This window comes from Camelina sativa, chromosome 7 (genome assembly GCF_000633955.1).
Source record: "Camelina sativa cultivar DH55 chromosome 7, Cs, whole genome shotgun sequence".
NCBI classification, from domain to species: Eukaryota; Viridiplantae; Streptophyta; class Magnoliopsida; order Brassicales; family Brassicaceae; genus Camelina; species Camelina sativa.
In genome coordinates, this window is record NC_025691.1 from 28,559,119 (window position 1) to 28,580,670 (window position 21,552).

A 21,552-nucleotide genomic window follows, 5' to 3' on the forward strand; every position below is an offset into this window, starting at 1 on the left:
ACACGGAAAGTAAAAGATGAAAACCGAACCTTCCGCCTCGGTATGCTTGGCAGGCCTGGGCACTAATACCCGTTACCCTTTTTCGATCCGTTACTTTTGGTTCGTACCCATTCTGAAAAAAGGGTATCCGCAGCTTTAAGGTCGAGTAAAGGGTATTATAATTATATTATCGGTGAGTAAGGAACGAGTATAGGGTAATAGTTTAATTTTAATACTCGTCTCGTTACTTGTCCCATTACCCGTTTTGTTACCCGACCTGTAAATACTTTTTAATATTTTGTATTATTATTATTTATTATTAATTTATAAATATATTATAGAGTTAAAGTTAAAGCCTAAGTTCAACTTAGTCCAACTGAAATGATATATACGACGCCCAATTGAATTAATATTTTATTTTTATTTTTTAAGTTTGTAATTTTCTAATTCTTGGACTTATATGTTGCATACATTTATGAATTTTTCTTTTTCAGATTTTGGAATATGAAATTATTATTGCGATTATTGACAATTTTTTTTATCGGATATTCATTTATCCGGGTAAAAGTAAAGAGTCGGATATTTAAAGGATCAACTATTTTTCTTCGGGTACCCGTTTTTCTGGATATCCGTTATTTAAGGGTCGAATACGAGTAATTTTTTTCTATTACCCGTTAGGGTCAGGTCGGGTCGGGTAAAGGATATGAGAAAATTCAAGGATACCCGTCCCGTGCGCAGAACTAATGCTTGGACGATCAAATAAAAGAATATTCTGATTACTTTTTAACTTTAACTTAACTTATTTCGTGGAAAGAGTGTATAGATGAGTTTTCAGCCACACAAATAATCATTCGAGTACGGGTGTTTTTTCTACAAAGACCTTGACTTCCTCTCATACAATTATAATAAGTGTTTCAATTCACTGAAACTTCGATCTTTTTTAACAAAAAAAAAAAAAGAAAAGAAAAAGGAAACTTCGATCTTTTTCATTTTGTTGAACTCCTATAAACGTGTTGATATTTTTGTTGAACTCGCTGTCCCAAATTGCTTTGGCGTTTATTTCATTTTCTGTTTTTTTTTTTAATCTTATTTGCAATGGGAAGGAAGCTTTTCTTGGGCCAATACTTGATATGGGTGATATTAGTATTGGAGCAGCTTCATGGATGCAAAAGCTGTGTTGAGAAAGAAAGAAAAGCATTACTAGAGCTCAAGAAACTGTTGGAGCTCAAGAAACACAATGTCTCAACAAGTTGGGACGATGTTCTCCCTAGTTGGACTAATGACACAAAGAGTGATTGCTGTCAGTGGGAGTCCATTGAATGCAATCGTATAAGTGGCCGGATTATCGGGATTTCTATTGGTTTTTATAACATCGATGGCCCTTTTCCTATTAACGGTATGTTATTCCATTTTTAACAGTGAGGTGCCTGCCTATCATGCACATGATCCTACTTAATTTATGCTGTATCTTTGGTTAGTTCTTTTAATTTTTGTAATTTAAACTACAGTTTTTAATTCTCATTGACTCCCTTTTAGGACTAGAGAACTTGACAAACTTGGAACTGCTAAATCTGGGTGGAAGCGGATTTAACGGCACAATACTAGGTAGCATCTACTCTCTATATAATTATTGAAATGGTTTATGTCATAGCAACTCTTCATCTCTTTAGTTTACATATATGTCCATATTAATTAGAAAATATGCTTCTTTGCAGCTGGGAAAACTTAAAGTAAGCTTATTTTTATTTGGAAATAATATTTCTTCTAAACAAAATATTTTGGCCTTTACTTCCTTTCAGAACTAATGAATTTGACTACCTTGAAACGCTTGAGTCTTCGTGGGAATACCTTTAGTGGGGCTATACATGCAGGTTTGTGTGTGTGATTATCAATTTTAACAACATAACAGTTTTACATATCACACAGGAAATCACATTATCTTGTTGTGTCTTTTTTTTTTTCGTAATAGTTTGTAAAATGAAGAATCTAGAGGAGCTCGATCTTAGAAGAAATCATTTTGCAGGCGAGCTTCCTCTTTGTTTAGGTAGTTTGAACAAGCTACGGGTTCTTGATCTGTCATCCAACCAGTTTAGTGGGAATCTACCATCTAGTTTCAGTAGCCTTGAGTCCCTCGAATATCTATCATTGTCAGATAACAACTTCAGTGGCTTATTCTCGCTCAGTCCACTTGCAAACCTCACAAAGCTAAAGGTGTTTAAACTTTCATCAAAATCTGAAATGGTACAAGTCGAGACAGAGGCTACTTGGCAGCCAAAGTTTCAACTGAGTGTTGTTGTACTAAGAGTTTGCAGCTTGGAGAAAATCCCTTCCTTTCTTATGTACCAGAAGAACCTGCGTCTAGTTGATTTATCCAACAACAGAATATCTGGTCACATTCCTACCTGGCTGTTGACGAATAATCCTGAACTTGAAGTATTCCAGTTGCAGAATAATGTATTCACAATCTTTCAGATGCCTACAATAATAGTGCATAAGTTGCAGTTCTTGGATTTTTCAGCGAATAATATTACAGGACTATTCCCCGATAATATTGGTCGTGCACTTCCAAATCTGGTAAGAATGAATGGGGCAAATAATGGGTTTCAAGGGAGTTTTCCATCGTCTATGGGTGAGATGGTAAACATAACATTGTTGGATCTATCTTATAATAACTTCTCTGGGAAGCTACCTAGAAGCTTTGTCATGGGTTGTTTTTCACTAAAACAACTGAAGCTCTCTCACAACAAATTCAGTGGCCTTTTTCTTCCAAGAGAAACAAGCTTCACTTCACTGAAAGAGTTGAGAGTGGATAGCAACTTATTTAGTGGAGAGATCGGAGTTGGTTTGCTTAGCTCCAACAAAACATTGTCAACTCTTGACATGTCCAACAATCGTCTCGTGGGTGCTATCCCAAGTTGGATAACTAACTTATCTACTTTGAGTAGGTTATTGATATCAAACAATTTCTTAGAAGGTATAACACCACCCTCTTTGCTAACCATGCCCTCTATTTCGCTTCTTGACCTGTCGGGAAACCAATTATCTGGAGTTTTACCTTCACATGTCGGTGGGGATTTTGGGATACAGTTGTTCCTAAGTGACAACAACTTCACCGGGCCGATTCCGGACACGTTCTTGGAACATGTCAATATACTTGATCTACGGAACAATAAATTCTCTGGTAGTATCCCACAGTTTGTCAATACCGAGAGCATAAGAATTCTTTTGTTGAAGGGTAACAACTTAACAGGATCTATTCCAAGGCAGTTGTGTGATTTGAGCAACATTAGACTTTTAGATCTTTCAGATAACCATCTCAACGGTGTCATACCTTCATGCCTTTATAATTTATCATTTGGACCAGGAGGAGATAAGAATACGGAGGTAGGTGTATCAGAGTCGGCAGCCTGTGAGTTCAAATTTTACAAATCCACATTTGTGAATGAGAAATTCTGTGTAGAATCCGATGATTTTGAAGAAATTGAAATCAAATTTTCAACCAAGCAAAGGTATGAATCTTATTTTGGAGCAGCAGTTGAGTTCACTGGTGCAATACTTGATCGTATGTATGGAATGGATCTGTCGAGCAATGAATTAAGTGGTGTTATCCCAGCAGAGCTTGGAGATCTCTCACAACTTCGAGTCATGAATTTATCTCACAATTTCTTGTCAAGTTCAATACCATCAAACTTCTCCAATCTGAAGGACATTGAGAGCCTTGATCTTTCACATAACAAGTTGCAAGGAAGCATTCCTCAACAACTAACCAGCCTTACTTCTCTTGCTGTCTTCGACGTGTCTTACAACAATTTGTCAGGGATCGTTCCCCAAGGAAAGCAGTTCAATACCTTCAACGAGAAAAGCTACATAGGCAATCCTCTTCTTTGTGGACCTACGACGACCAAGAAAAGTTGTGAGGCTACTAAGAGCTCAAACGAAGCAGATAATGGAGGAGAAGAAAAAGACGATGAAGCTGTTATTGATGTGGTGGTATTCTATTATAGTGCTGCTTCAACTTGTGTGACCGCATTGATAGGTGTTCTTGTAGTTATGTGTTTTGATTCTCCTTGTCGTCGGGCATGGCTACGCATTGTCGACGCTTCCATCGCCTCGGCGAAAAGTATGCTGCCTTAAATAAAACTCACTTCAGCTCAGTTGTTCCCCCCATTATGTTTCTGTAGTTTTGGATTTTGCATGATATGGTTATTAATAAGAGTCTCCACAAAAAAACATATCTCTCTTCGTTACGTAATGAGTAGAAATGTTGAGATCTTCTTTGTGCATCGTTTAGGGGAAACAAGTATATCTCTCTGCTTCTAGGCGCAATTTCTCTCTGTTTCCTAATTTGTGTGCTATCGTTTACTTTTAATTCAACAAATTCTCTTCCGAGCTATACAATTTTTAGTGCAGCCGTGAAAAAAGTTGCATGTTGCGATCACAACCATGACGGAAAATGTGTTTTGGAAGCAAATTGGACAATATGGTGAAGAATAGAATCAAGGATTATGGGGGTCTAGAAGAGAACACATCACATAAAAGAAAACGGATATAATATTATTGTATAAATCGTTGTAACAAATACAATACAATCAACTTAAACCATTATTAAATAATAGTATAATTAATTTCGATTTCTTAACCAGAAAATGGTGCAATGCCTCCCATTTGAGCAGAACATTTTTTCCATATTTCGGCAGTTTTGGCCAAAGCTTTAGAACTAACACCTTTGAATTGATAGAACTGAGAAAACAGTTTCATATAACTTATTTGGCATTGCTTCCCAGCTTTCACTATACTCCGACAACATTTTCTCGACGCACTTTTGTTCCGAAGAACTTCGTCCATAATGTCATGGTTACAATAATGCCCATCAAATCCCATCTTAATCCCACAGTCAATAAGATTTTTGAGATCTTTTATTGATTGTCTACGGATAACCTTGAAATTATAGTGATCGGGACTCGGCCAATAAACTTCAGTACCAACCTTAAACTCGCTGTATAGCATCTCCTTAAGATCGTCTGCTATGGCCAAACTTGAATAAGAAAATGAGAGCAACACCGTGATTGCAAAAAATGCCATAAAAATGGTTTTCTTTTCCATTTTTTATTTTAAAAATTGTTTTGAGCTCTTTTTAGTTGTTTTTCTTTTGTTTTATGCCATATATTAGGATTTATGATTGTATTTATAGTGCCCGATTGTTCGTTAATGTTATTAGTAGTAACTTTTTATCAATAAAGAACATTACATTTTTGTTTGTTTATTACTCATCAACATAATATCTTTAACTATCAACATAAATATTATCTTTTGACGTTTCATGTTTTCATAAATATGGTTAGTTTATTACTTTTCAGTTTTTGGTAAAATAAATTGAAGAAAACTTGTTAACGTATTATATAACAATATTGGACAATGAAACCCTAACTGTGTGCATTTCACGCTTCATTAGTAAATCTTCTGGTAGAATGTCAATGAAATTTGCAAGAAAATTAAGAGAGAAAAAAAAGTAACCAATCTGATTAGGAGTTAGCAATTCAGTTTAGGGAATACAATTTGTTTTCCGTCTGAATTTTATGTTTATTTGTAAATTATGTTCTTCAGGAAATGATAGTCTTTAACTCTTTATAATGTTAAAGCTTCCATTTCAAGTGTAGAAATGAGAGATTTCGTTCTTGTCTCACCTAATCCCCCTAAAATCAAACCCATTCTAAACCTCATGTTGAATTAAAAAAATTCACGAACCATGGTCCATATCAATCATGCATCTTAATATCGAAGTGACCCACGGTTTAACACTTGAAGAAGCAAACAGTGACATTTTGTATTATATATCTCCTTCAGACAACATGGTGTCACAAAGGATGATTTCTGATGGTTTACTCCAACAAACTTGTGTAACTATTAACTTCTCTATCTTCTATTTGTTTTGTTATTCAGTTCTCCCTTAAAGATCGATTCAAAGAGTCGATTCTCAACAAAATTTATCGACGGGTGAGACTCTCTTGCCGACTTAAGTGAATAACCTATGTGCCTATTAAGATTTCAGCTTCTTGAATTTGAAATGATGGACAGAGTTTAGTATGATTTGATTAGAGTTTAGATCATTATCTAGTTGTTAGATATGCAAATTTTGACATTTCGAATAGGGAAGATCAATATGTGTTCTAACCGAATATATACATCAAAGATTCCGTAAACTTGTTAAATTGTCCCAAATCTTTTTTTTCGTAACAGCTTGTGAAATTATTCTAAACACCTGTCAACATTTTCAAAAATGTTGTTTTTATTGAAAACATATTTTATATCACCAAAAACCTTGGTGCTATGTTTACAGTGTGATCGGTAAATCTTGAAAATTGTTTCATATAACCATTTCAGTGTGATCGGTAAATAATGTTTAAAGTAAAATTTATTCAAATTATGCATTAGATGCTTAAGAATATATATATATGTGGTCAATGGATGTTGTGTGAACAAGACGCGCAATTCACTATGATTCTTTGTCTCTACTTTAAGGATCATAATTTTGGAAATCTGGCCATCTTAATGTATTAATTTAGATTAGACCACAATAACAATAATAGCGACAATGAATACTACTAATAATGACTCTTTTCCCCACTTTATTTTAATTCCACTCAAATCATATCGTATCGAGAAAAGTAATCGCTGGCCAGGTTCATCCCCTCGACAATATTCATTGAACACCACATTCACTTTTGAATGGACACAAACAAACGTAAATTAAAGTCAAAACTCAGGTTCACACAAAATCTGATTCTCTGTCCCACACATGAGATAAAGTGTGTGTGTGTGTAATTTCTCAGATTTCGAAGGATATTAGAAAAAGAAAAAAAACAAAAATGTAAACTTTGAACTATACAACGAAATGAGAATTTTATTCAATACTCATTAAACCATCCCAAAGGACATTACATAATTTAGTACAGTGATCATACAGATCGTGTAATACAGCCTGGGAAAAAAATGAGGGCTCTGGCAAAAAAACAACAAAAAAACTCTTTAATAGAGTTGTTGCAACAACAGCCAGAGCAACCTCTGAGAGAACCAAGGCATGAACCAAAACCTGAACCCGTACAAATCATACAAGACCCTTTCGAGGAAAACCATACACAACAAAGACAAACGACGCAAATAAAAAAGATAAATAGGCTCGTAAAAGACACCAAACAAGAAACAGGAGGATGATAAACCCTAAAATCTCGTATACCCGGTAAATATATTCTCAAGCAACACACGACCTTCCGATTTCAAGGTAAGCTAGAGTTTCCTAAATAAAAAGGAAACCCTGCAAAAAAACCATTGACTGGAAAAAAAGAAGCCGGAAGCGAACTGCTTGGAAAAAAAAGAAGGAAAACCGGGTACCGAGCCTAGGACGCGTAGATCACAGAGCCTGAAAAAGGGTTGACACTTGATAAACAAACTTGGACGGACTAAAATACCTTTCATTATAGGTGGAGAAGTTGACAGTGGAATTATCGATCAGGAGAGGATGTCGCATTTGTAAAGGCGCTCGACTAAGAAGTCGACAGTGGAATTGGAGATGGATCGACACTGTTGGAGATTTAATCCCAATAAAGTGGAACCCAACCTCACGATGGCTGCCAAGCTCTTGTCTGTGACCATAGAGCAACCTGCCATGGATAAGATCTGCAGTTTGAGTTTGTCAGAGGAAGCCAATGCTTGGATCCCAGAATCGGAGATGGAGCATTTTGAAAGATCCAAATCACTGAGAATCTGGCAGTTTGCTGCAATGGAGACCATGCTGGCGTCAGAGATATTGGAACATCCATCGATGTTTAAGACTTCAAGAGTCCAACCGTTACGGGCAGTGATGGCAGAGACCACTTTGTCTGTCAAACTGGAACAGCCACTGAAGTTCACCTTCACAAGAGAGTTCTGAGTCAGATGTAGAAAACCAGACTCTGTTATCCCCTTGAGCCCGCATAGATCAATCTCCTCGAGCTGAGGGCACAGCTTCCCGAGGGCTGCAAGATTTGCATCACCAAAGCCAGGGCAGTTACGAATAGACAGGGAACGCAGAGCGCTGCAATGAGGTGAAGCAGGCAAGCCTGTTGCAAGATCTCTAATGCCCAAGCAGTTCACCAGAGAGAAAGCCTTCAACTTTTCACCACAGTTCAAAAGAGAACCAAAAAACCCAAATTGGGTGACCCTGTGGCACTCTTCAAGCTGAACACTCTCCAGTGATACAGATGCTTTTGCAAAAGAAACCAACCCATTGTCGGATAACAAGGGGGATCTACTGATAATAGCTTTCTTCATGTTCGGGCAGCCCTTTCCCACAGATTCAAGGCCCGCGTCAGTCACTCCCTGGCAGGCTGTGATGGTTAGAGAGTTTAATTTTTGTAGCCCGACACCATTTCCCATGACCCAGAATCCCTTCTCACTCACGTGTGACAATCCAGAGAGCACAAGATCAGTGACTGACAAGCCGTAATGACCCACGACAGCAAGAGACACATCAGTGACATTTAGCATCTGAAGCTTAAGTTTTGCCAAGGAAAAGGTGGTGTTTGACAACAAGGATGCGATTCCTTGATCCCTGACAAGAGGACAGTTCTTGATCGAGACTGACTTCAGCTTGGAGCAGGATCGTGCAATGGCTTGAAGACCTTCATCTCCAATTCTTGAACAAGCCTCCAATGTAAGCTCACTCAAGTTAGGGCAGCTCCTAGCAATCGCTACCAAACCCTTGTCAGTGATTGTAGAGCAGCGGTTCAGGTCAAGCTTCTCAAGTTGAGTACAACCCTCGGCAATCTCCAAGAGGCCATTGTCAGTAACGGTAGAAAGGTTCCACAGGGAAAGCGACCCGAGAGAAGGGCAGCTACGACCAATTGACCTAAGACCAACATCTGAAACCTTGCTAACAGAAGTGCTTCCTCGAATAGACAACTTGCCAAGTCCCCCACGGCCAGCTGTTCCAACAGCAATAGCAGCCAATCTAACATCAGTTGCCTTCTTCCCATCTAAACTCCTAGATAAACATCCTTCACAATCATCACCACCATCTTCAGATGTGTTGGAAGGAACAACATCTAGCTCCTTTTGACGGATGCTACTTACAAGGGTAAGCCAGTGTTTAGAGACAAAAGCGCAAGCACTCCTCTCTTGAGGTCCAGGCAAACGCCTAAAGATCTCGAAAAGGCACTCATCTGGGAGCACATCAAAAGAGACCGGCTTTTTCTCGAAAGCACTGAAGACCGTCGTCGGTGCAACAACACGTGACCTCTTGCTAGGAGGGAAATAGACATCGACGTAACTACCAAGCGACAACAAAAGGCTAGCATCCTTGGGATTTGGGTATATTGCGCCACGACGGTAAAATTCATTTTCACCTGTAAAATTACAAAAGAATACAAATCAAACTAAAATTCCTTAATCACTATACCTATTAATTCCCAGATCCAACAGGAAAAATTTTAAATTAACTCGAAATCTGAAAGTATCTAATGGATGTTAATTTCGCTGATAGGATCTATAGGGAGCCTAAGAAACTAAAACTCAGATCTATAGAAGTCAAATCTTATTCTCATCATACTGAAACATCTAAACAACACAGAAACGACTAAATCGAACGGAAATGATCAAATTCAATCTTCCTAAATCAAAATTTCCAAGATGAAGAAATCGATTGATTCAACAAAAGATTGGGGGAAACATACCAGCAAAACTATAGATCTGAGACATGATTGCAGCTCAAAACTCCCAGGAAAAACAAAAACGCTTGATTCCTCAAGCGAAAAGCCGTGGGAAAGAGCAAAAACGAAAGATCTGACGACGATTAAGAACAAAACAACGAAATCAGCTCCGATTACACCAAAGAACGAGATGCACATGAAGATCGAAGATCGAGACGAGAGAAGAAAACCCTATAGATAGGGCAAAAAAAAAAAAAAAAGTAGAGAGAGAAGAGGAAAAAAAAAAGGAAAAAGGAAATGATCGGTCAGTATGAGGTCAAGATATGAGTTTATATACTTAAGTTGAAATTTCACATGCAATGTATCTGAGCTGAGAGAGTTCGGATCGTAATTAATTTTGTTTTATTTTATTTTATTTTATTCCCTACAAAAGTTGCTTAAGATAGACCAGATTTTTTTGTTGTTTTTTCACTCTTCAGAGCGCGTTAAGGCAAGCAAGCAAATGAGGTGGTGTTTGGTTACGGAGTTTTTATAATCAATCAATTATTTTTGTTTGCTTCCTCGAACAAACCTACTCTTTTCTTTTTTTGCTTACGTTTGTGGCCGACTTTAGAATCGTTTATGTCGTGTTTTTACCCAAGTAATCAACTCTTAAAAAGACGACAAACAAAAACAACTCTTAGAATTAACACGAACTCACTCAATATTGGATCATGTTGTTAGATGTTGAGGGCATGACTGAGTTGGATTGATTGTATGCATGTGTTTATGAGAAGAGATTGGGTCGATGAAGATTTGTATGCAACAACTTTTGAAGATTCCAAATCCTTTTTATGATTCTCCTACATATATAGTTTTCCTTTTACAAGCGCCTTAGATCTAATATGAATTCACAACACTTTTTGAAAAGTATATACAAAAGTGGACCTCGTTTAGTCATCCAAACAACACACCTAGGCTGAACAATTTCAGATCCGTAATATTACACAAAACAGAATTAGGAAAACGGATATAACTTTTAAATTATTGAAGGGAAGGTAAATCCCTTCTTCGGAGTACTTAATATAACTCACCAAGTTTTGTGTAGATCGAAGTTTAGTTTGATCATCGTTTTGCTCCTTATTCCAAAACTGGTTGGATCTACGAAACGACTCTAACAATATTAGAGTCCAAAGTCTTACATTAGATGCGATAAAAACAATTCTTTATGAAAATGGTTTCACACTTTTACGGCTTATATAACTGTCATGTTTTGTTGTAGTAATTCTAAGATGTTGGATTTGGATGTTTTTGTGTTGGATCGTTTCACCGGAGAGGGACTATTAGAGTCCAAAAGTCTTAAATCAGATAGGGTAAAGATTTTTGGAAAAATGAAAAAAAAAATAAAATAATTAACTAGTTTTTGGGATTTGTTAGGCACTTCTAGAGATGAATCATGCATACAACATACATACGGGTCCGACGACGTGACTACTGTACGAGCATGAGTAGAGGACTATGGAACACTATTATCCACAAATCACACTTAAGAGTTAAAAGACTAGTTTTGACATGTGTATTTTGAATGTGAATATAATAGATTCATTCATCTTATTTCTGTACCTACAGAATCCCATGTGGGGAAAAAAAATTGAGATAAAAAGAATCAGATTTGATGAACGTAGAAATCCTTCTGTGATTGATTCATCTATATAATAATCTCCTACACCAACAAGATCCTCAGAAGGTTCCCTAATACCTATCACCACACTATATCAGGATTCCATATATTCAACCTTCTCTGTAAAAGAAAAGGTCAAATCGTAAAATGATTAGTATTGGAATCTGAATGTATCTGTAGAGAGGACCCATTGCCCATTATAAACATATGTTATAAAAAGAGAAAGTGAGCAAAAGACACCCAAGTGGTCGTGGAAGCATTATCCATCCTTTTCAGTTTTCATCGCATAAACAGCCCATGTTCTTATTATTGCAATTCTTCATGTCTCGGTATCAACTTGGACATTATTTATTGTTCGAAAATCACATTAAAATTGTTCGGGCTTCTACTTATATACGTTTATTTTCAATTTTCCTATGTTAATATTCAAATTAGTTTCAAATTTGTAGTTATAGACCATCAATGAAAGTTTCATTATGAAAACAAAGCAAAGAAACAACTGCCTAGGACCCTCCCCATCACTAGCATGCCAATAAATATTCCATAAAATTCTTGATAATAAAAGAGGCAAAAACTTAAAACTGACTACAATCTCCCTAAGACGAGGTTCATGCATTTTAAGTTAGTGACACCATATGATAAAGATATTATGACAAAAATTACAATAATCTAAATTTTTATTGGTCTAGTACTTGATTATGGAGTAGTGGGCCGGTTCCGCAAAAACATGCTACAATTATGTAAATTGTATGTTTAGTAGACAATTTGTAGACGTAGTTAAATAATATAATCATAGAAAGTTAACGGGAAATTATACAATTTGTTTTGTTTTGGTCATAATTTATAAGAAGATACTGGATCAACGCCTGAGGATTACTATATTCTAGGTGTGGACTTTAAGATATTGACAAAGTCCAAGTCCGATTCGGTGTCTTTTCGTGACTTGGCTATTGAGCAAGGCTTTTCTCATGTCCCAATTTAGCTAACGAATTAAAACTATTCCAAGCTGGATCCGAAGGTACTGATTCATCGGGATGAACTAATCGTGATTGTGTTGAAAGGCATAATAGTCTTACTGTAACGATAGTGATATTCTGGTTTTATACTAAACCATGTATCTAGCCAAAACACAAGACGAAAGACAAAGATAATGTAACATATATTGTAAAAATACTGCACCCGAGGGATGTGCTTTCCAAAGACTATGGAACATACTTCAAGCCAAAGAGAGACTCGGAACATAATGTAACAACAGAGCATGCGCATGAGATGTTAGGCAAATGCTTTTAGATTTGAGTACTTTAAGTCTTAAGCATGTATTCACTCTCTAGAACGTTAGAGAATTGTTCTCGGAACATGTAATTGTTGTAGTTCTGTGTTACAAATATTTTGCCCACTTTTGAATCAGGGAGAATCTCTTTCGTAGTCTTAATATATTTGATTGCCATCATAACTTTTCTTTGGACACATTTAAAATGATTTCAAGATTGATTAGATATACAAAAGTATTTATATCTAAACCTTCCTACACAATCAAAAAGTGGCTTGAGCTACAACACATCGTTGATGAATTTTTCAGTGAGTTCTTTAGGAAGTCCCATAACTGTATCAACTCCTCCCATCACGGAATCGATAAAAGGTGAAATGAGGGGATGCTCCAGCATCAAACCTCCAGCAACCTTGAAAGTGATTGCATCATCAATAAGGTCGTCGATGACTTGCTCTGGTATCTCATGGAAATAAACCTCTGCTTTTTCCCACCCACCTCTTCTAACTCCAGTTTGCAAGTTTCTTACAATAACAGATCCCACAACGCCACCGTGTGAACCAGAATAGCCTTTGATAAACTCGCGAGCTTCTTCTTTACTGGTTGGTTTTTCTCTAATGACACCTTTGTACACAACAGCAGTGTCTGCAGTAATCAATAGAGTTGGTTGATGATCTTGTGCAAACTGGCTTTCACCTCCCAGTTTCGATATAATCTCGTTTGCTTTGGCTTCAGCAACAGCTACAACCAAATCTTCAGGCTTGTCTTTCCTAATAGCTTTCTCATCAATATCTGCAGTCACAATAGTGAAATCATATCCCATTTCAGCTAGAATCCGCTTTCTCGCCATGGACTGAGAGCCCAAAATCAGCTTAAATCCTTTCCCCATCGTTTTCGTCACCATTCTCGGTGTTGTACTGTTAGCAGAAAGAGTAAAGAAGAAGAATTAACAAACAAATCAAAAGAAGAGCAAGCAAAGATTTTTCACAAGATGTCACATAAAACACTTATTATATTACTTTTTTTTTGTTCGTCAGCAGAATAGTATCTTAGTAATCAGTTCTATGACTTATTATCTGTAACATTATAGTTTTTGTGTTTTTGTTTTTCCCATTAGCTAATGACACCAAAGCACACAGTGGACAAGCCCTCTCCATTGGTCAGTCAAGAAAGATTATAAACGTTAAGGCCACAGACAAGGTAAAGTAAAAAAATTTCCATGGGACAGCATATAAAAATACAAGCAAAAGCTAAACTGCGTTGAAACCACCACACTTGACTGAAAGCATTTAGGATAAATAACTCTACCAAATTAATCTGTGACGACGATTCAGTTATAGACGCGGGCAGTGGACAGATAGACGAAATCTCACAATCTCTATTACAATTGACGATATGCTATATATACTATCAATGACCCAATAAAAATCTGCGGAACAGAAAATCTAAGAACAGAATTTTAGGGTTTTGAGATTGAGTAGATTCCAAACTCACCGAGAAGAGAAGGTAATACGAATTCGATTGCAGATGAGGGAAGAGGAAAGCTCGAATGAAAGCTGGAGATAGCGAGTGAGAGACTCAGAGAAAAACACAACAGGTGGCTGTAATTTTGGCAGGATTAGTTATTATTATTTATTTTATTTTTTTATAAAGATTTTATTGAAGGAATGTATAATATACAGAGCCGAAAGGATCAAATCGGCTGGTACCTAAAAACCCCGAGAGACTTAAGCCAAAACAAAGCAGACAAACATAATAAGCCTTTTGGAAGATAATTAAGACACAAGGATAACTAAAGGGATCATAGTTAAAGCTTCCAAAGCAACAACACTAAAAGTTCTTCCCTACAAAAGCAGCCGACTAGCGTTTCCACAGAACGGTTTGGACTGAAGAGAGGCTACTGACTAGAGCCTGGAAAAGAACCCACATAAGAAAAGAAAACTTATATATAGGTCTAGCCCCAGAGAACCAAACTGTCTTATAAGTCACAATTGCTGTTGTCCCATATGTGTCAGGTTTTCTTAGATGAGAAAGCTTATTTGAACGTATTGTCACTCTTACACCACATTAATCTCCTGTCTCCTGAATATAACCTCAATCGTTGACCTTCTTGAGTTCCATCTCAATTGGATTCAGAAGTTGGACACGGTGACGTACGCCTATACTTGCGAACCAAAGCCTCTCCAATAGTAATCCCAACATTGACTTCCATATGACCATATCAATAAATCATGTGCCACTCCTAACGAGGGCTAACTGAGAGGACTCCAATAATTATACCAGAACGAGGTTTGGTTTCCACTCCTAACGTACAAAGATTTGAAAACTCTTAACTAGTGCACAATATTTTTAGAATCTTCTTCTACATCCAAAAACGTTTTGATGAGGTTGGTTTAGTTCGAAATAACTGTACTAGTTTTTCTTTTTCAAATTATACAGTTCAACAAGTTATTTTCTAACTCAAATCAGACAAAATGGTAGTAAGTCTTTAACCATCTAAAGGCTTATATAACTATGAAATCAGATAAACTGCTGAAATCATATAATATATTCTTAAACTGCTGAAATCAATTTAAACTGCTGAAATCATATAATATATTCTTAAATTATGTGCTACTAAATATTTTTTTTGATACAATTGTGACATAGTATGTCAAACATAGCAAGCAAAATTATTTAGTTAAACTTTAATCAATTTTTGTTTTTGTTACTACGCATGGTTGGCTTTTATTAAAATATTATATTATTATTATCTATCTTAACATTTTTGAAGTACATTTTTGTGTCATCCTCTCTTATCTTTGTACCCAAACAAGTCTAAACTAAATTCTCTACAATCCTTACAACCAAACACAATCATTTCCTTATTTGAAAATATTAATTTCCTAAAATATATCTATCTAATTTAAATCAATATGTTAGATTAAAATCTAATTCTCCTTTCATTTTTATTTAATCTTATATTTAATTATTTTAATTACTATTTAATACATAAAGTTAATAAAATTTTAGATTTTTTCCAGCATATAATGTGACTTGAATTTTTATAAACGGATATATATTAAAAATTGTCTTAGGATATTTGTAAGCAAACAAGTATATCCACATATAGAGCTCGGATTACATTTTTGGGGTATAATAGGGTGTCATCACTTTTTGCCAACTTCGGGTTGGGTTTTTAACTAAAATTATAACCGATTCAATTATCCGGATCCTCCTTAAGATTGCCGAATATTTTGGGCCGGTTTTTAATCCATAGCGTACTTATTTACATACAATTAATGCCAATTAATGCCCAATGTATTTGTATCTTAGGAAAGATCTAATTTGCATGCCGAATTTTTAGACCCAAGTTTGACAAAAAGAAATGATAACCCAAATTATGTAATCACATCCTCTTAATCACATCCCTATAATATAACAACTAATTCAAGATGAATACATCTTAGGAAACATCTAGGGGGTGTTTAATAAATAATTACATATTTGGTAAGATCTTATTAGCTTTAAATGTACACTATTAATCCAATAATATCAATTGAGAATCATAATAAGAATATGTCAGATCATTCATTCCTAAATCATAAAATGTATATTCTCAACTTGCGAATCAAGAGTTTCTACAAAACTCTACCTACAACCGTTAACAGTATATATATCAACAAAATAATAGACCCGTGGTGTACCACGGGTAAAACCTAGTCTATCTTAACATTTTTGAAGTACATTTTTGTGTCTTCCTCTCTTATCTTTGTATCCAAACAATTCTCAACTAAATTCTCTACAATCCTTACAATCAAACACAATCATTTCTTTATTCGATAATATTAATTTCCTAAAATATATCTATCTAATTTAAATAAATATGTTAGATTAAAAAATAATTCTCCTTTCATTTTTATTTAATCTTATATTTAATTATTTTAATTACTATTCAATACATAAAGTTAATAAAATTTTAGATTTTTTTTCAGCATATAATGTGATTTGAATTTTTATAAACGGATATATATTAAAAATTGTCTTAGGATATTTGTAAGCAAACAAGTATATCCACATATAGAGCTCGGATTACATTTTTGGGGTATAATAGGGTGTCATCACTTTTTGCCAACTTCGGGTTGGGTTTTTAACTAAAATTATAACCGATTCAATTATCCGGATCCTCCTTAAGATTGCCGAATATTTTGGGCCGGTTTTTAATCCATAGCGTACTTATTTACATACAATTAATGCCAATTAATGCCCAATGTATTTGTATCTTAGGAAAGATCTAATTTGCATGCCGAATTTTTAGACCCAAGTTTGACAAAAAGAAATGATAACCCAAATTATGTAATCACATCCTCTTAATCACATCCCTATAATATAACAACTAATTCAAGATGAATACATCTTAGGAAACATCTAGGGGGTGTTTAATAAATAATTACATATTTGGTAAGATCTTATTAGCTTTAAATGTACACTATTAATCCAATAATATCAATTGAGAATCATAATAAGAATATGTCAGATCATTCATTCCTAAATCATAAAATGTATATTCTCAACTTGCGAATCAAGAGTTTCTACAAAACTCTACCTACAACCGTTAACAGTATATATATCAACAAAATAATAGACCCGTGGTGTACCACGGGTAAAACCTAGTCTATCTTAACATTTTTGAAGTACATTTTTGTGTCTTCCTCTCTTATCTTTGTATCCAAACAATTCTCAACTAAATTCTCTACAATCCTTACAATCAAACACAATCATTTCTTTATTCGATAATATTAATTTCCTAAAATATATCTATCTAATTTAAATAAATATGTTAGATTAAAAAATAATTCTCCTTTCATTTTTATTTAATCTTATATTTAATTATTTTAATTACTATTCAATACATAAAGTTAATAAAATTTTAGATTTTTTTTCAGCATATAATGTGATTTGAATTTTTATAAACGGATATATATTAAAAATTGTCTTAGGATATTTGTAACCAAACAAATATATCCACATATAGAGCTCGGAATACATTTTTGGAGTACAATAGGGTGCCATCACTTTTTGCCAACTTCGGGTCGGGCTTTTAACTAAAATTATAACTGATTCAATTATCCGGATCCTCCTTAAGATTGTCAAATATTTTGGGCCGGTTTTTAATCCATATCATACTTATTTACATCCAATTAATGTCAATTAATGCCCATTGTATCTTAGGAAATATCTAATTTGCATGCCGAATTTTTAGGACCGAGTTTGACAAAAAGAATTGATAACCCAATTTATGTAATCACATCCTCTTAATCACATCCCTATAATATAGCAACTAATTTAAGATGAATACATCTTAGGAAATATCTAATTTGCGTTTAATAAACGATTACATATTTGGTAAGATCTTATTAGCTTTAAATGTATACTATTAATCCAATAATATCAATTGAGAATCATAATAAGAATATGTCAGATCATTCATTCCTAAATTATAACTAACAAATCGTAAAATGTATATTCTCAACTTGCAAATCAAGAGTTTCTACAAAACTCTACCTACAACCGTTAACAGTATATATATCAACAAAATAATAGACCTATGGTGTACCACGGGGTAAAACCTAGTTACTATTATAAACTTAGATCAAAGTCTATAAAGTTAAAATACAGCCAAATATATGTATGTATGTAAAAATCTAGAACGGGTCAAAAACATAAAAATAAAAAACATATATGTATGTATTCCCAAACTCAACAAAGTTGGTGGCCTCTTGTATATCTCGCCCGACGCCCGGTGTAAAAGGTGAATGCTTATTCGAATTTCTTCATTAAGTCTCTTGTAATTTCTAAAAGACAGATGCTTCTTCCAAGATTTGATTAGTTTCTTTTAATGTTTTTTTTTGCTTGGAATCCTGTCAAGATCGTAGACACCAAGCAATTGAACAATGTCTATAAAAACATTAATCTTCACAGACATGGATATATCAATATGATGCAAGTCAAAGATAAAGTGAAATGAAATCTGTTTAAATTTATTCATAAAAACAAACCTTGTTGAATTTGGCATGCTTTTTTACTCTTGAATTTGCTACAACCTGCAAAAATGATTGGTTAATGAGAACTTAACTTATGCAAAGGAGAGTTTATTAGAAAATCCGAACAAAAAAGAAATACTTAAAGGAATGAGTTTTTGATGTTATACCACAAACACTTATACATTACAGCAATCAACTTGAAGAATTTCTCTGGCTTTATACATGAAAGCTAAGACTCTAGTTGGTTACAATGTCACCCATTTACTCCACTCTGCAAAAAACTTCCTCGCAAAAAAAACAAAGCTTATCAAAAATAGAGAAACAAATTGTTCATCAATCAATTAAATGGTTCTAAATTAGAAACGGGACAAAGTTTGCTGTCAGGCTATTTGACAAATAGTTAGTAGACAGAAACTCAAAGCACACATAATATAGGGATATCAAACTTTCATCATCGAAGAGGCCATTTTTAAGATCACACATAATATACTCATTGCAAAGTATCAAAGAAAGAGAAAGGAGTCAAATAAACCATGAGGTGGTGGGCTAGTGGTTCTACCCTTGGTGAAAGAGTCGCCATGTTGGTCTAGGCCAGAGTTCGATTCTACCCAAACGCAAAATTACTCAGCTTTATCCCTTTGGTCACATGGGTATGTGCCCATTGCTTACGATCCATTTGCATACCTGGAAGGGACCCTATCCGTGAGATACCCTCTCTCCAGAGAGATTAGTCTCGGACCCCTCCATAGATCTGGAGATTTACTCTTTGAGTTAACAAAAAAAAAAAAGAGTCAAATACCTAGAATCGTCATAAAGTGTGCTCTTGTGAACGGTTCTTCTGTTAAATGCTCTTTCCAATTCTTAATATTAATATTTAATTCTCTGATTGCCTAAATTTATATAGGCAACAACTAATAATCACTTAAACCAAAAATAAAAGAAAGCAAGATGACTTCTGACTATAAAAAGTGCAAAAAACATAAACCTCGTAGCATAACACATTTCCGGTAGTCTTCACATCAACTGCTCTTGCTTTTGTTGCAGAACAGGACAATGATACTCTCCTATAATGACAACAACACAGATTTGTTTCAGGGTCATCTCAAGGATAAAAAATCACAACGAATCATATAAGTAGGTAAAGCAAGAGAAAGAAGGAACCTTCAATGTACTTGTGAAAGATGAGAGGAATCAAATCTTCTCCTTTCAATGGTGCTCTTGTAACTGGATTTTTACCAAATTTCCTGATGTAAGGCACATTCGGTCTGCAAATTCAAAAATCCAATTCCCAAAATCAGTAAGTAGTAAAGAAAAAGTACGCTTTAATGCGTGAGTAAAAAGTTCAGTAGAAGTAGATAAATATACTACTCAAGTTATCTCGAAAACACAAACGTAAGCCTGAATCAGAGGAATAGATTAATATGCGGGACTGAAGCCAAAATTGCAAACGAAATCATATTGAGCGGTTATTATCAAAAACAGTTAGTACTCACTTGGATTCCTTGGATTTCTTTGATCACAGCCTAGCACCTTTCCTTTTAGTTGGTCTATGTAGATCCAGACTTTTGATCAAAGATGAATAAGGGGTGAACTTTTCTTTGGCAGAGGCATCTGCATTTTCCAACTGAATAAAAATTATAATTAATATGAATTGAAGAGAAAATTTATGAACAAAAGTTAAAGGAATTTACCTGGCCGATAATTGTAACTTTGGAGAAAATTAAAAACAATGGAGAGGAGTTAAATACAGAGAAAAATCAGGAGAACTGAAATTGGATTTAAATAGGAGATGGATCGGTTGTAAACCACTATGAACGTGGAGGTGTTAGTGGAATAAAATTAGGGATTAATTTTTTTACAGGTTTTTTTTGTTAACAAAAATTGTTATGGGCACGAAGAAATGTTTTACGAAATTGCATGTATACATAGTTTTTAAACTTTTTTTTTTTAACACACGATTGTATTTACAATTTTTTTGAAATTCTTAAATTTATAAATAAATTAAAATCTGATTTGGCTTAATCTCATTGGACAGCTGACTTGTGCTTTATAGGATAAAGGATTTGTAGAGAAAACATTAATTAACAAAACAATAACAAAATCAAAACTAAATAGCATATTATCAAAAAGACGAGATTTTAACAAGTCCGGCTCTATAAATGTAATTTTTGTCATTTTTACAGTAAAAGTAGGGTCTACATTTTTTTATTTTTTATTTTTAACATGAAAATAAGGGTATATTTAAAAAAAAAAAAAAAACTCAGGGTACTTCAAAATGAGCCGGCCCAGTCAACAAACCCAGTCTGGAGTCGAAGTAACCCAACAAACGAATGTTGCAACAACTACAATAGCACCACCAATAATAATAATACAACAACGTAAGAGGGACGCAGCATTGCAAAAACTGTCGAGATGTGTGAGATTCACGCGCTCTGATCTGAAAACGTTGACTCTTTGTTTCATAGTTACTCTTAAATTCCCTTTATTCACTTTTCATTTCTTCGTTGCAAGTTTCCATTTAATTACTCTAACTAATAGCTTTAGGGATTCGCAATTAATTTAAGGCAACGTAAACTAAAAGGAGTTTAGCAAAAACAGTCATTTCAGGAAAACAACATTAATAACGGGTATTAAAGATACATAAATATCGTGTATATCCATAAATAACTGATAAATTTTATGTAAATATTCTTTTTGTTTTAAAATAGTTGTTGTTCCAGACTTAATATTTTGTTTAGTCATCATTGTCATTTTAGATTTTCAATAGGAATGTTTGATATTGTTTCAATTTAACTCCAACTATTTTAGTGTATTCACCAATTAAAAAATTAAAAAATATATTAACAAAAAGTTAAACACAAATCATAATAATTTTTATTTAATTTGTGTAAAAAGCCTTTAACAACAACTAATTTGAGCCGGAAGGAGTAATTTATTTAT

General features: G+C 34.5%; 4 protein-coding genes and 1 long non-coding RNA gene across 6 annotated transcripts; 1 reads left to right on the forward strand and 4 right to left on the reverse strand.

Annotated features, from left to right (window-relative positions):
- On the forward strand, nucleotides 886–4,133 carry LOC104703074 (MDIS1-interacting receptor like kinase 1-like). The gene is made up of 4 exons (XM_010419013.2): nucleotides 886–1,375; nucleotides 1,516–1,584; nucleotides 1,779–1,850; nucleotides 1,949–4,133. The coding sequence occupies exons 1-4, from the start codon at nucleotides 1,075–1,077 to the stop codon at nucleotides 4,111–4,113; spliced, it is 2,607 nt and encodes an 868-aa protein (XP_010417315.1). The 5' UTR covers nucleotides 886–1,074; the 3' UTR covers nucleotides 4,114–4,133.
- LOC104705045 lies at nucleotides 4,615–5,118 on the reverse strand. The gene has a single exon (XM_010421038.1). The coding sequence runs from the start codon at nucleotides 5,080–5,082 to the stop codon at nucleotides 4,615–4,617; it is 468 nt and encodes a 155-aa protein (XP_010419340.1). The 5' UTR covers nucleotides 5,083–5,118.
- On the reverse strand, nucleotides 6,861–9,979 carry LOC104703075 (EIN3-binding F-box protein 1-like). The gene is made up of 2 exons (XM_010419014.1): nucleotides 9,687–9,979; nucleotides 6,861–9,359 (listed from the first exon to the last, which is right to left on the reverse strand). Exons 1-2 carry the CDS (start codon nucleotides 9,709–9,711, stop codon nucleotides 7,486–7,488), a joined length of 1,899 nt encoding a protein of 632 aa, XP_010417316.1. The 5' UTR covers nucleotides 9,712–9,979; the 3' UTR covers nucleotides 6,861–7,485.
- LOC104703076 (maf-like protein DDB_G0281937) lies at nucleotides 12,749–14,507 on the reverse strand. Its single transcript, XM_010419015.2, has 2 exons — nucleotides 14,084–14,507; nucleotides 12,749–13,506 (listed from the first exon to the last, which is right to left on the reverse strand). Exon 2 carries the CDS (start codon nucleotides 13,491–13,493, stop codon nucleotides 12,873–12,875), a length of 621 nt encoding a protein of 206 aa, XP_010417317.1. The 5' UTR covers nucleotides 13,494–13,506; nucleotides 14,084–14,507; the 3' UTR covers nucleotides 12,749–12,872.
- On the reverse strand, nucleotides 18,204–20,383 carry LOC104703077. Of its 2 annotated transcripts, XR_754129.1 has the most exons (8): nucleotides 20,304–20,383; nucleotides 20,106–20,236; nucleotides 19,774–19,877; nucleotides 19,598–19,676; nucleotides 19,172–19,376; nucleotides 18,780–18,893; nucleotides 18,628–18,672; nucleotides 18,204–18,489 (listed from the first exon to the last, which is right to left on the reverse strand). It is a non-coding gene; the product is annotated as an uncharacterized LOC104703077 (long non-coding RNA). The 2 variants fall into 2 exon arrangements; XR_754128.1 differs by having other exon boundaries at nucleotides 18,780–19,376.

Bases quoted from the DNA above. Each gene is read 5' to 3' on its own strand.
- LOC104703074 (XM_010419013.2), top strand. From the start codon at position 1,075: ATGGGAAGGAAGCTTTTCTTGGGCCAATACTTGATATGGGTGATATTA. The intron at 1,376-1,515 runs GTATGTTATTCC...ACTCCCTTTTAG, and splicing joins TGGCCCTTTTCCTATTAACG to GACTAGAGAACTTGACAAAC. The intron at 1,585-1,778 runs GTAGCATCTACT...ACTTCCTTTCAG, and splicing joins ATTTAACGGCACAATACTAG to AACTAATGAATTTGACTACC.
- LOC104705045 (XM_010421038.1), bottom strand. From the start codon at position 5,082: ATGGAAAAGAAAACCATTTTTATGGCATTTTTTGCAATCACGGTGTTG.
- LOC104703075 (XM_010419014.1), bottom strand. From the start codon at position 9,711: ATGTCTCAGATCTATAGTTTTGCTG. The intron at 9,360-9,686 runs GTATGTTTCCCC...GTAATTTTACAG, and splicing joins TCAGATCTATAGTTTTGCTG to GTGAAAATGAATTTTACCGT.
- LOC104703076 (XM_010419015.2), bottom strand. From the start codon at position 13,493: ATGGTGACGAAAACGATGGGGAAAGGATTTAAGCTGATTTTGGGCTCT.